Below are 15,106 nucleotides of genomic sequence, written 5' to 3'. Positions count from 1 at the left end.
AAACTCACGGACTGATGTTTGCAGATTCCATGATGAAAGTGTTGATAATACTTACCCCTCTTCTTCTGACTAATGTGTCAGTTGAAGATAGGACTAATTTTTCAAATCTAGGGTTTTTGGTAGACCTTTCTGATAAACTGATAGAGGTTTTGGTGTTCCTCCAGTTTTTGATCTTTATCTGCTTTTCTATTAACGTCTTTATCTTGTGTTTTCTTGTATTTTCCCGCATATATGGCTGATCGTCAGCGGGTTCCTTATCAGACTCTGCCGCCTAGTCCTCGTAGATCTCCTCCGCGTAGAAACCCTGATATATCTCCGTCGGGGGTGGTTCATCTAGAACTTCTCAGTTAGATCCTCGTACCCAGAAAAATTCATCTTTTTCGGTCAAAGGGCTTCCACTACCACGAGGGGAGATCTACCAAAGGGTGTTCCAGGTTCTAGGTACGTTGTTACCCGTCCTTCTGCTCCTCCGCGTGCTGAGCCAAAGAATACGCAGGGTCCTCCTCCTTCTCGTGGTGAAACACTGAATATTTAACCTCTTCATTCCGTGGCTCCACCTACGACAATACAACAGAAGCCTTCGGCTCCCCCTGCTAAAGAGAAGTCTTCTAAAGTCACTACTTCAAAGGCTGACTTGTCAAAGAATCTTCCTTCCAAAAGTAAGGCCTTGGATATGAGCCCTCCGAAGAGTACCCTGTCAGATCCCCCTCTCAAGAAGAAAACCTTGGGTTCGAGTCCTCCGAAGGATCCTCCATATGATCCCGTTGATGATGAAGACGCTGCCCTAGAAATACAAAGCGTTTGGGTTGGTAGGAAGAAAGTCACTTTCAAACATATAGATCTTGATATCTTCAAAAAAAAAGAAGCATGAACTCAATAGCTTCGATGTTCGATTCTATGCTCCCGATGATGATCTTACTTATGATCTGATTTAGTCGTACAAGTTCGATGAATTTCATCTGCTGACTATCGTGGGGGTCTTCGAAGCTGGCCTTATGTTGCCTTTGTACAAGTATGGTGATTCTTTTTATTACGATTTCTTGGCTAACCGCGAGGGTTCCAGTAAACACACCCATAACCGTTCAGTGTCGCAGCTAACTGGGAATTACCTTCGGGCACTCAGGGAATGTTATCTTCGAAGTAAGGGAGAAACGATGATGACTCACTACATCCCTAACCCTGACGAGCGGGAGTGGTATACCCCCGAAAACTTCAATAATTCCTTCGGAGATTACTTTAATAGAAAGAACCGTAAGCCGTGGAGTGTTGGTCTTCGTAATATTGCTGCTCCTCGTGGTGAGGTTCGTCTTCTAAGTGAGGTGAGTGATGCCAAGCTGAAGTATGTCCCTGGTACTGAAGGGTCTTCCAAGAAAAAGATTTTTCCTGCTCGTGAGAGGATTAAGCGTGATCACGACTATGAGTGGCATTCTACTGTTATCGAAGTCGTTGGTCCTTGGGCTTATGGCTGGGTACCTGGTCCCCGCGGATGGTGCCCTAATGCTGATAGCAAGGCTCGTGAAGCTGCTCCAACCCGTTATGGAAATTACTGCCCCTGTCACTTGAATTTAGAAGGCATGACTTTTCCTTATGCCCTCGACGTTGTTGACGCAGATGACGAAGAAAGTTCTGAAGCCACTCTTCCTTCGAAGAGTACTGCTGCGGTTAAGGTATGGTTTTTCCGTATATTTGCCCCTTATCTTCTTGGTTTGAGAAAACATGATATTTTCTTAAAGGAAGAAGGAAACGACCTTCAGATTGATTCCTTATATTGCTTTTGTAGGTGACGAAGAAAAATAAGCTTGGGACTAAGCAATCTTCCACCGTTGCAGCTGATGAAACAGAGGTTCTCGAGGAGGTCAACAGTCCTGTGAATGAAGAGTTTATTGCTGAAGAGGAGCTATCTGATGGGGAAGAACGTACTGATACTTCTCCTCCTAATCACGAAGATGGTAATGATGTCGTCGAGGAGGAACTAGGTCGAGGCGAGGAAGAAATTATCCCTGGTGGCCACGGTACTGATGGTTCTGGTGATGAAGAGGTTTCCCATGGTGGTGGTGGAACTGGTGACGAGGAAGTTTCCCCTGGTGGTGGTGGAACTTGTGACGAGGAAGGTTTCCCTGGTGATGGTCCTATTCCCGTTGTCAACCAAGAGTTTTCTTTTGGTAGGATTTACTCCGTGGGGGAACAATTTGATATGAATGCTGCCATGGGTCTTGCTTCAGAGTTTTCATTGATTTCCCCAAACGATGATTGGGATGTTCTTGGTAACTCTGACAAGGGGAATGCCGTAGGTCAGAAGGCCGTGGATGAGTAAGACTCATCTGAGGGCGAGGATGCCGAAGCTCTTGCTACTAAGGAGGCGGAGGCAAAGAAGAAGTCCGCGGCCGAGAAGAATCCAGCTGTTGGGAAGGCTGTTGTTACTGATGTAGCTTCCTATGAGTCTTCTTTGGAGGACTTTATGCAATCCTTGATGCATGATGGAGACGATGCCATCCTTGAATGGCTTCAAAAGAAAAACTTGATGTTCCTCCCCAACCCTGCTCCAGTAGTCCCTGGTGAGAAGAACTCCGACGCTTATACTCGTTGGATGATGCAGCTATCCTCTGAAGAAAAAGTGACTGGTGTGTGGGACAAAGATCTAAAAGCTTTAGAAGCCAATCTTTTGGTCAATCCTCCTTCCGCCGTTGATGATATGATGGCCATAGATGATGGGTATCAGTATGGTTTCCCCCAACAACGACTGCTAGAAGTAAGTTGCTCTTCCTTTTTATAAATTGCAAGGTGTTTCTGTCATGCCTCGTGACGATTATCCATATTTTTTTAATGAAACACAAATGATGAGGAGCGAGCATTGCAACCACACCCTGTACCAGTTCTTTAGGGCGAAGTCTCTTAAATTGGAGGCCAAGCTTCGTCATAGGGAGGAAGAATTATCTGCCGCTGAGACCGCTAATCTGCTAAAGATAAAGAAATACTTGAACTAAAGAATCGTCTTAAGGGAAAATAACAACTTGGTGCAGAAGAGGAGAAGCTTCGTACTGAACTAGCCATGGTTCGTAGTGAGTTGGATCAGGCCCATAAAAACGCTTCGTCCTTTACAGGTTTGTTTTCATAGACCATTCTTCCCATTGTTATTTCTTCCCCGCACTTAGAGTTCTGTCTGAGTCTCCCCATCCTATCTCCAGTGGGTAGTGTCCCAGAGTTGATATGGCTTCGGAATGACAGGGAACGACAAAAGTCTCGTATCAAAGAGTTAGTGGAAACTATGCAGACTGAGGCCGATAGATGGAATGCTAAGGCCGAGGTGTGGCGGCTGAGACATACTCAGATAGTTGATATGCAGAATAAGTATAATACCGATCATCGTCAGTTTAATGGTACTTTGATGTGGACGCGGGATAATCTTCGTGAAGCTAGAGAATATGCTTCGTCTCTAGAAGCTAGAGTAACTCTTCAAGAAGAAGAGTTACGCAGGCTTTTTCATCTCAGGGTTCAGAAGTCATGGATTATATCCAGCGTCTTGATCGGGAGAGGGACGATGCCAGGGATGAGGCCAGCGCCCTTAGTAAGGCTTTGTCTGCGTCTCGGGCCGACGTGGCTCACTTGGTTGAGTCTGAGAGAAATATTGAAGTGAATATGTACAGAATTAATAAAGGGATAGAAGAATTGAATAACGAAGTCAATCATCTTCGTCATCAGTATTCCATGAAGCAGGTAGAGTTATATGAGTGTCAATTTGCTCTTACAATCCTCCAAACGGATTATAAGAAAATATCCGACGAATATGACTTTCTTGACGAAGCCCGGGACGCTGTTGTTAACGAATATTAAATAGCTTCGGCTAATGTCGAAGGTATATCTTTGATTTTCCGTGTGTGATTCTGTGATTCTAATATCTTGTGTTTTTCTTTCTCAGCGCTTGAGGGACAGCTTCGCGTTGCAAATGAAAAGCTTGAAAAAGCTCAATCTTCCTTCGCGTTGCCAAACCACGTATTACAAGGGCTTGGATGGATCTCGTAACGAAGCTGCCAATAGTGCTGCCAAGGAAGTGACCAGGCTAATGTCTCTGTTGTCTCAGTATGAACTAAGAAGCACCATTATTGGTTACAAGGCTCATTGTCAGTTAGCCGAAGAAACAAACAAGACTCTGGCCAAGATTGAGCAGGATCTGAAGAAAAAATATGGCATCGTTAAGAACTATCCTCGTTGTCAAATGCCCGAGCCGTTGACTCAGTCTTCTGGTCCGTCTTCGGGTGGGAGCATGCCTTCTTCTCAGAAGAAGAATCCCACTGATCAAGCCGAGTCATCTAAGTAGATTCCCGTGCTGATTATAAAAATTTGATCTTTGTTGATTACCTGGCTTAGGGCCATTTGTTTTGATGAATTTGTCGCCTTTTGCTGATTTTTCCGAGCTTGTAATCAACTTTCATGGATGGATCATCGTTTTAGAATGTATGCCTTATGCTTTACCTGCATTATTAATTAATCTATTGTTTTGATTATTGAGTTTACGCAAGTAAAGAATTAATGAAGTTTAAAGTGTTTGAGTGCGACGCTGAAGGCATGTACCTTCGTGATCGTCTTGAGACCTGTCACCCCGCTGGTTAATCCTTGGCCAGAGGATTCCCATACGGTGGGGGTCGAGGCTGCGTTCTAGGATATGTGGTGCTTATTTATAATATTTACATGCACCCATTCCGTTGACCCGCTGCCTTATAACTGGTTGGGTATCTCATTCTGCTGGAAGCCTTCCTCGTGGTCTTACACTTATAGACGCTGATAGGGGAGTCCTGAGAGATTGTAACTAGTTACTTTACCCAATAGTGATATTTTGTTGCGTAGACGCAGCGTTCCCGGGTCTGTAATACGCTATATTTACAAGCATTCATCCCACTGATATGCTGCCCTTTGATTTTTACTTAGATTATTTACACAGATAGGAACTCTTTGCAAAAATCTTGTTTGATTGATAAGTTAAGGTTTGCTATTCCTCGCCCAGAGATAGAAACATGCCGAGCGGATGCGTCGTCTTCTTCTTCTGGTTTTCTTCACGCAGATGCAGAACTGCGCTGTTTTCTAAGGATGGTACGGCTTGAGATAATTTGCACTTCATGGGTGTCTGGGGACTTCCCCTTTTAGGTTGCGCAAGTAATAGGATCCATTTCCTGTGATATCATGTATGACAAAAGATCCTCCCCATGTTGGTGCTAATTTACCCCACTTCTTTTCTCGCTGGTATTGGGGTATGGTTCTCAGCACATACTGTCCTTCTACAAAGTTTCTGAGTTTAACTCTTTTATTGTATTCTCTTGCTAGCCTTCGTTGGTAATTTTTCATTTTCTGCAGTGCCGCCTCCCTTCTTTCTTCGAGATCATCAAGTCTTTCCAGCATCATATCCGCGGTCAGATTCTTTTCCCATGCTTCGGTCTTTGTGGTTGGCAAGATGATTTCTGTGGGGATTACAACTTCTGCTCCATAGGTGAGTAGGAATGGTGATTCTCCTGCGGCTGATCTTCGAGTTGTTCTGTATGCCCATAATACGTTGTGCATTTGCTCACACCACCTCCCCTTATGCTCATCTAGCTGTTTCTTGAGAATGAGCACAAGGGTCTTGTTTGTGGCCTCCGCTTGTCCGTTGCTCTGAGGGTATATTGGTGTTGACTTATTTTTTCTGATTTTGAAAGTATCGAAGAGTAAGTCAATGTTCTTGCCTTGTAGCTGCTTGCCATTGTCGGAGACAATCTCTTCCGGGATTCCAAACCTACAAATGATATTTTGAAAGATGAATGTGAAGACATCCGAGTCACGGATCCTTGCGAGTGCCTTTGCCTCTACCCATTTGCTAAAATAATCCGTGGCTACTATCAAGAATCGCCTTTTACTCGACCCCTCAATCAGGGGACCTATGATGTCTATGCCCCACTTAGAAAATGGCCAAGTGTTGTCCACAGAGTTTAGCTTTGTTGCAGGTGCGTGGATTCTTTTAGCAAAACGCTGACATTCTTCGCATCTTCTTGACATTCTAGCCGCGTCTCGTATCATTGTTGGCCAGTAATATCCCTGAGTTTTTGCTTTGTCTGCCAGAGATCTCATCCCACTGTGGTTTCCTGCGTCCCCATGGTGTATGTCTTTCAGAACCAGATGCCCCTCGGATCTAGATAAGCAGCGTAACAAAGGTCCGAGGAATGATTTCTTGTATAAAATTCCTTCCCTCAAGTCGTACCTCCCTGCCTTCGATTGTACTTTCCGAGCCTGTTTTAGATCCGTAGGCAGTGTTCCTTCTTCAAGAAAATGGTGAATCTCAGATCTCCAGTCTTCTTCTGTGCTGAAATCTTCATCTTCGTCAGCTCTTGCCATGATATCATCTTCTGGGAAGTCGTCGGCGATGTCTTCCCCTACATCATCCTCTGCAATGTCATCTCCTACACTGTCTTTTTGATTTGCAGCGCAGAATTCCTGGGAGACAACTGAGGGCTCATAGACTCTGGTTACTTGGATGGCCTTGACATCTTCGTTTTTTAGCATGGATGACACATAGGCTAAGGCGTCTGTGTGCCTGAGTTATTTTCTGCATAGGTGTCGGAACTTAATGCTTGGTATCTGAGATGCAGTGTCTGGACTAGGGCCATGTATGCTAACAGGGTCTTATCATAAACATTATATTCTAGCCCTATTTGCCGTATGACTAGCTGTGAATCACTTTTCAAACGTACATCAGTTATTCCCATTTCTATGATCAGATGAAGGGCATGTACCACAGCTTCGTATCCAACAATGTTGTTGGTATGCCCTTTGAATTCCAACCTGAAGGCATGCACGATCCTGTCCCCCGTGGGTGTGGTGATCACGATGCCTATACCTGCACCCTCTCTGTTATTTGATCCGTCGACGAAGACCTCCCATCGTCTTGGGTTTGTAGGCTCAAAAATATCGACCGGATCTTTGTCTTCGTTAGCTGCATGTATATCTATTACCCCTTCGTCATTATCCAGAGGTAATTCCGCTAGGAAATCCGCGAGGACTTGTGACTTTTGAAAGTGTTGGACTTCATGGATGATGTTGATTTGGTCGAGATGTGTGTTCCACTTTGCTATTCTTCCTACTTTTCCCGCGCTTTTGAGGACTGACTCCAATGGCGCCTTGCATGGGACGCGGATATAGTGAGTCAGAAAGTAGGTCCTTAATTTTAAGGTTTCCCAAACTAGTGCTAAGATGAGCTGCTCAATATTCGTGTAATTTATCTCTGCTGTGTCGAGAGTTTTGCTGACGTAGTAGATGGGCTGCTTTATCTTCGTATTTGTCTTAACAACTACTGCACTTACAGCGTCATCCGTTGCTGCTATGTACAAGGCCAATACTTCATCAGGGTCGTTCTTTTGCAAGATTGGGATCTCGGCTAGATATTCCTTGATTTTTTGGAAGGCTTCTTCGCATTCCCCAGTTCATTCGAACTTGCTTCATTTTTTGAGGATGTTGAAGAAAAGCTTACATCTGTCCGACGATCTAGATATGAATCTCCCTAGTGACGATAGGGATCCATTGAGCTTTTGTACTTCTTTCAAGTTCTTCGGAGATGGAATTCCTACTATGGATTGGATTTTGGCAGGGTCAACTTCGATGCCCCTCTTCGTCACTAGGTATCCAAGGAATTTCCCTGAGGTAACACCGAATGTGCACTTTTCTGGGTTTAATTTCATGTGGTGCTTCCTTATTGCCTCAAATATATCCCTCAAATCTTGATGGTGGTCTTTGCGCAGCTTTCTTTGACGAGCATATCATCGACATAAACCTCCAAAGTATTCCCAATCCATGGCTTGAAGATAGCATCAACCATCCTCTGATATGTTGCCCCTGCATTTCGAAGTCCGAAGGGCATCCTTACGTAACAATAGAGGTCGTGCGGGGTGTAGAATGTTGTGTGTTGTTGATCTTCTTCTGCCAGGAATAATTGGTTGTAACCAGAGTATCCATCCATGAATGATATCCCCTCGTACCCCTCAACTGCTTCAACTAGTTGGTCAATGCTCGGTAGTGGATAACTATCCTTCGGGCACGCTTTGTTAAGGTTGGTGAAGTCGATGCATATTCTAACTCCCTTATTTTTTGGCACAATTACCATGTTTGAGATCCACGTTGGATATTTGACTTCCTTGATGAATCCTGCCTCTAGCAGTTTGTGGAGATCCATTTCGACTGTTTTATGGTACTCTGGTGCCACCTTCCACACCTTCTGCCTGACGGGTGGTTTGCCGGGCTTTATACGAAGCTCGTGCTGGATTATCTTCGGGTAGATTCCTGGCATATCGCCTAGTTTCCAAGCGAAGATGTCCGAGTATTCCTAGAGCAGCTTGATTAATGAGGCTTCTCTTTCTTTGTCCATCAACGTTCCTATTTTGATCATTTTCGGGTTCTCTTCAGTCCCTATGTTAACTTCTTTCACAGGTTCCACAAATGTGAACGTGGGTTTTGGTTCCCCAAGGAGAGGAACATTCTTTAATTGCTATTTGGTAGGCTCTTCGGCCTCCTTTGTGTTAGAATACTTGCTTCCGCGTTCCCAACTATGTTCTCCTTTGAGAGGCTTCTTCCTGAGATTTCCTTCAAATAGGCGTCAATTGATTTCTCCTTTGTTTCGCGATCTTCGGGATTTTCGCAGATCGTCTTACTCGTTATTAAGCTGGTTTTGTATTTCCTGGCACTCCCGTGCAGTGACCTGATCCCCTTTTATTTTCATCACTCCTTGTGGGGTTGGGAATCTGAGGTACTGATGATAAGTTGCTGCCACTCCTTTGAGTTTGTGCACCCATCTTCGGCTAATTATGCAATTGTAGGGTGAGGGTGCATCCACCACACTGAATCGAGTGTCCACCTTCATTGGTCCTGCTTCCACTTGCAAGACAATGTCTCCTAATGGTTTTGTTGCCGCTCCGTTGAACCCGTAGATTGTATAATACGAAGACATCAGCTGCTCGTCGTTGATCTCCATACGCTTGAATGTATCGTAAAAAAGGACGTTGATGGAACTTCCTCCGTCGATGAGGATTTTTATGATGTTGCATCCTGCTACAGGTAATGTGAGCACCAAGGAGTCGTTGTGGTCCTCCATGTCTTCTTCGATGTCCTCAGCATCGAAAAACATAGGTGCGTTCATCCAATGCTCGTGTTCATCCACCTCAACTCCATCGATTTTGTACAACTCGCAGTAGTCTTCGAATTGCTTTCTCAATCTTTTCCATATCTGGGCCGTCAGAGATGGGCATGTGGTTTCAGAGCAGGAGATGGTGTTTACAGTTCGGTTTCCTTCAGGAAGCTGAACTTGTTTGCTTCGTTTTGCCTTGTCTTCAGAGCCATCTTTTTGCACATATTGCTTAAGATCTCCCGCGTCTATCAACTTTTGAATCATTATCTTGATATTCTTGCACTTCTCGGTTTGGTGGCCGTTGAAACAATGATATTCACAGTATTCTTTCGACTTTTCCGACCTTGGAGGTTGCTTTCCCTTGTACCAAGGCCAGTCAAGGTTTTCCCGACCCTTGATTTCCCTTAAGATGCGTGCGTATCTGGCGTTCAATTTTGTATAGACTTGATCTTCGAATTTCCGATCATCACGTCGACGGTCATCTCTTCGTTCTCTCCTATCTTCATTTGGTCGTTCATCTGAACCACCTCCTTTGGATCCGCTGGCTTGTTCTACTGAGTTGGTCCGCGGGGGCCTTTGAGCCTGAGCTCTGGGGTTTTCTCGTTGAATCTCCTCTAGTATGCCATGTTTCTCTATGATTACTCGAAGATCTCCTTCAGTAGCAGGGATGGTACCATGGATTTCGACAAATAGGGGGCTCATTCTGTCCAACCCCCACTTGTAGCAATTGATGCTAACTACTGGGTCCACATTCCCTATAGCTTGGAAGATCTTGTGCCACCTATCAGTGTATTCTTTGATGGTCTCTTTGTATTTGATTGCCAACGAGAAGATCTTATCCATTCCAGTGTTAACGACCTTGTTGTACATGTAGGTTGCCAAGAACTTTTCGGTGAGCTGGCCAAAGGAATAAATGGAATTTGATGGTAGATTGTCGAACCAAGATAACGCGGATCCTCTTAGGCTGGAAGGAAAATATCTGCAGAGGATGGCGTCGTCATAATTCCATCGGACCAAAATTCGATTGTAATTTCGGAGGTGGGCCGCGGGATCACTGGACCCGTCGTAACACTCGAAAGCTGGGACCGGGCATTTCTGGGGGATGAGAGCCTTGGCCAAGAGTTGAGTCAGTGGGGTGGTATTTGCTTCTTTCATGACTTGATCCAGCCTTCCACCCCCCTGCTTGGTCTTCATCTCCTTGATTTCTGCCATCATTTCAGCATGAAGATTCTCCATTGCACGCTGATGTTCCTCATGAATAATGGATCGTCCTGGTCTTTAGGTGTTACTATCGAAGTAGTCCGAGTCTCCTGGATTATAGTCTGTGTATGACCTTTGACTTCTTCTTGCATCTCTTCGGTTCAAAGGCTTTGGATTGTTAGCGACCACCATTCTTGGATCTTGATTTAGCATCGACGTCATGGAATTGGCTTCCTCATGTTGTTTTCTACTTCTGCGCTTAGTGTGATCCTATCTTTAAGTTGCTGGTTCTCCTGGGCCAACAGCGCTACTGCATCCGCGTATATCCGCTGATTTTTTCTTAATTCTTCAAGCTCTGCCATCACCTGCGTGGAGTGGTTTGATCACTGATTTGGTGTCCCCACTTGCAATTGTACTAAAACATCTGTTGTGTTGTCTTCGTCAACAATTTGTATCAGGGGAACTGGGGGATCTATCTGCGGGTTTTGGACCTCTGCTGGCTGCAGCGCGGGCTGAGTTGCTATCAAGAGCGGCTGTCCAACTTGGAGTGGTAGATTCTGCTTGTTGGTGAGAGGCATCCCGTAAATAGGTTGTTGTACAAATGACTCTGCCATCCCTTCACGCTGTTCATGCGGTCGGCTGGCAGCTGTTGCTTTAGAAGCTCCTATTATGGAGGCTCCGGTTTTAGAGGCTCCGGCTTTGGCAGCAGCGGCCTTTAGTGCTTCCGCTGCAATTGCGGTTGCATCTAAAGGCATCTTTCTTTCAGCTCCATCTTGCCTCTTGTCCGCTGTTTTAAGCTTTTCACCCTTCTGCTTGCTCCTAGTCATTACAGGTGTAGTTCGTGGTGTTTCTTTCGATGAAACCTTCACTTTTCCTCCGTCTTTGTTTTTCTCCATTCCTGGTATCTTTTTCTGCACAACATAAGTAGCAGACAAATAGGATTGGGGTCCACGGAATAGATGCTAGCATAGTTTTTGACTTATAGGTTAACTATAAACAACAAGGACTCTAAAATGGGTTTTAATGACTTTACGAGACGGGTTCTACGGTAAAACCTTGGGATAAGTTAGATCTACCCGTGGGTTCTGATTTTCTGAAGATTAACGTTTGTTGAAACTTCTGAAAACGCAGATCTACTGAAAATGACGTAGATCCCTACACCCAATTTTATTTTGATTTTCAAAGGAAAAAACTTGAAAATACCTTAATGAGCGCGGATCTACTGAAAGAGACGTAGATCAGGCTATAGAATTTTGATTTTCAAAGGAAAAAACTTGAAAATATTTTAGCAAGCGCGGATCTACTGATAATGACGTAGATTTGGCTATAAAATTTTGGTTTTCAAAGGAAAAAACTTGAAAATATTTTAGCAAGCGCGGATCTACTGATAATGACGTAGATCTGATGAATCGTTAAAACAGAAAAAGGCTCCGGGCACCGTTATTTTCAGAGATCGGTGCTCGGAACAGAAAAGATGTGTAAAAGTCACAGGATAAGATAAATCTTTTACCGGGAGAGAGTCCCTGTTTCTAGCGCCAGATTGTGAACACATAAATCACGATGGCATCCACGTGTTCACAAACAATGTTCGCATATAGTTTAATCAATATAAATGATACGCTGCATACATTAAGTCATTCTAGTGGGATGACTCATCGACTCAAAGCCTTTGGACTCATCCTTGTCTAGTCAAGCAGTAATATCAGAGGATATTCATATAACAGAATAAAAAAGAGGGCTAAGCAAGAAGATAAAGACATAATGTAAAGTGTTGCGAGGCGCGTAGACAATTACTGCCAGGATAGCTTGATTTTTGGCTTTTCATTTTTTTCTCTTCCTTCGATTTTTGGCTTCTCATTATCATTTCACTTTTGCTGTCTTTGCCTTCTGAGTCCTGAATATTCATATGGGTGTGTATGAGCACCATCCCCAATATTTGCACAATTTTCACTGCAAACAGACAATGTAGTACCTCACGCCATCCCTAGTCCTCACACCTGGTGTATTTTATTTTATCATTAATTTCTATTATCATATTTAAATAATTACATTATTATAGGATTAGCCTTAATTACTGGCTAATCATTTCATTGATTCTATAAAATTTTATATTGGAAAAGAAACTTGGGCCAATTACAGAATGGTCATACTTTTTGTAATTCGGTCACAAAATGATCGTATTTTTGTAATTCGTTTACAAAATGGTCTTTTTCCATCCGATTTAACACTTTTGAATAAAATAGTGTTATCTTTTCCACATATACCCTCCCTCCAAATACCCTTCCTAGTTAACTAATTGGTTGAAGTGGTGGTGGTGAAGCGGTGGTGGTGGTGGTGGTGGTGGTGGTGGTGGTAGAAACTTAAGAATACCTGCTAAATCCCGGAGGGGAAGCGGTGAGCCCTTTGGGTGAATGTGGTGTAACGATCCTGAATGCGGTGTAACGAACCTGAATGTGGTTCTACGATCCTAAATGCGGTGTAACGATATGTACGCGGCACCGCCACCACCTACAAATAGCACCACCGTCAAAAAAATTATTAATGAAGGAAAAAGTTAAAATTGTGTGTGGAAGGATAATATGAAGGACATATAGGTAATTTTATTAACATATTTAACTGTGAGTCGCCACTTAACTCTCTTTTTAAAGGAAGTATGATCAATTTGTTAATAGTTTGTAACAGTAGGATGTTTTTGTGAATCGGATCCTAATTCTAGGACCGTTTTGTACATTTTCCAAGAAACTTCTATATAAAAAGTATTACGCTAATAATATTCCCTAAGTACCCTTGAGTTTGTTTTACGTGGACCCTAGCTACATAAGATCCGCTAAATATGTACGATCAGGATTGAATGTGCTTTTCTAACCCCTTCCGTTTTCCTCTCTTCTCTCTATTCACGGTTAGGAACTCCATTAAAAGAAGAAAAAAAAAAACTTCTGAAAATCTGTTCGTTTAAAAGAAAAATCTTTCATTAACCTAGACTACCAAATCAAATTAAAACGTCATTTAATACTGATTTCAAACCTACTACAGCAATACAAATCAATTTCTCCCAAAAACATGAGATTTATCTTGGTGCAACCCTAACTTTTTTTTAAAGTAATTACTAACTGCAGTTCAATACTTATCTTCTATCAGCCTCCTTTAGATTGTTCAACTTTGTTATCTTCACATTGGATCACCTTATTACGAAAATTAAGACCACTAATTTTGGGAAATTTTAATGAATGATTTTCTTCTATTTGTTATTTGTTATTATTCTAAGCTTTAAAAGATGGAAATTATTCATTTTGTTGGACGATTGGTAACCGAAAAGAGAAAGGAAAAAATAATAATTTTGTGATGGGCTTCTGAGTTTCTCATGAATCTATAAATGGCAGAAGAGAAGATTCCCATTGAGCTTCATCAAAATACGACTTTATTATTTTTCTTGCACATGGGAAAGATGAAAAATGGATAATTAAAAAGATGAAAAATTAAAAAGATAAAAAATGGAGATGAGGGATTTTCTGGATCAACAACGGAGAAGAAGGAGATATTAAAGGAAATAAGAGCGCGATATTAACGAGGAGAAAACGTGGAAATTGCTTTTTTAATTGTCTTTCAGAGGGTACCAGTGGAATATTAATCTGACATATAGAGAAAGTAAAATAATTATTGCCTTAACAGGACCCTTGTTTAAATACTATAACACCTTACTATATCGTCTTATTGTATTATTATTATTGGGTACTTATTTGTATAAACTTTTCATGTTATAAACCACGAGAACTTTTTATATAAACTTTTGGTGGAAGGAGATAGAATGGCGGAATCAAGCCATTATGAACGAAGTCAAGAGAGAATTACATCTATGTCAAAACTTTTTAGGTTTCTTTTATGTTCCGGGAACTGCAAACAATGTAGCAGATACTTTAGCAAAAGAAACCAAATTTTTTAGTCATGTTTTAAATTGGGAGAACATATCTCCCTCTTGTATTAGAAATGCTTTGGAAGTAGATACATCTAATGTAAGGACGGTTAATTCTGCTTCTACATTGGATGACTCTACTCCCTATGATGTAAGGGTTACTAACTCCCTAAGTTAATTTTCTTTAATGCATTTAACTTACAAAAAAAAAACCCACAAGAACTAAGTTTGTCGAGGGTACTAGGTAGTAAAAAAAAAATACTATAACCCCTTACTATATGGGTTTAATACATAGAAGCCCCACAAAATGGATCCTTCACTATCAACTCCATTCATTCACGTTTTGATATTTCTAGGCCCAAAATTTTAGAATTCAGGGCTTAACAATAAGAATATTATCCATAATAATTCTAATAATACCATGATTTCCCTTTAGTATTTATAGGTAATAAAAATAGGTTCAGATTTAGTTTTCAGTTTGTTTTCACTTTCTCTGTTCCTCTCTCTCATTTTGTTTTGCTCTCCTCGAAGAAAAATCCAGCCGAGAAGAAACAAATTTTCATCGAAATTTTCAGAGAAAAATGGTTTCAAAACCTAGATTTAATTTTTACAAACACAGATACTGATTATCTAAACCTAATTCAACATCATCATCACTTGTTCTTGGAAGATTCAGTGAAAATCAACGGAAAACGAAGTCATAATCATCATCAGCAACAAATGAATCTGAAGATTCGCCTACAAAATCAAATCGAACAAATAAGCATACTCATCTTTAACATTTCAATTGAATTGGTTGATTTAATTCTGAGATTTCGAATTTTTATTTTCTGAAAAATCATTTGGGAAACTTTAATAGT

General features: G+C 42.1%; 1 protein-coding gene across 1 annotated transcript; it reads right to left on the bottom strand.

Moving 5' to 3' along the window:
- Positions 1-8,659: 8,659 nt before the first annotated feature.
- LOC113278909 lies at positions 8,660-10,372 on the bottom strand. Its single transcript, XM_026527631.1, has one exon. The coding sequence runs from the start codon at positions 10,370-10,372 to the stop codon at positions 8,660-8,662; it is 1,713 nt and encodes a 570-aa protein (XP_026383416.1).
- Between the last annotated feature and the right edge of the window lie 4,734 nt (positions 10,373-15,106).

The sequence above is a fragment of the Papaver somniferum genome, chromosome 5, assembly GCF_003573695.1.
Source record: "Papaver somniferum cultivar HN1 chromosome 5, ASM357369v1, whole genome shotgun sequence".
NCBI classification, from domain to species: Eukaryota; Viridiplantae; Streptophyta; class Magnoliopsida; order Ranunculales; family Papaveraceae; genus Papaver; species Papaver somniferum.
The sequence above is the reverse complement of the archived record's forward strand: the minus strand, read 5'-3'. Positions and strand labels throughout refer to the sequence as shown.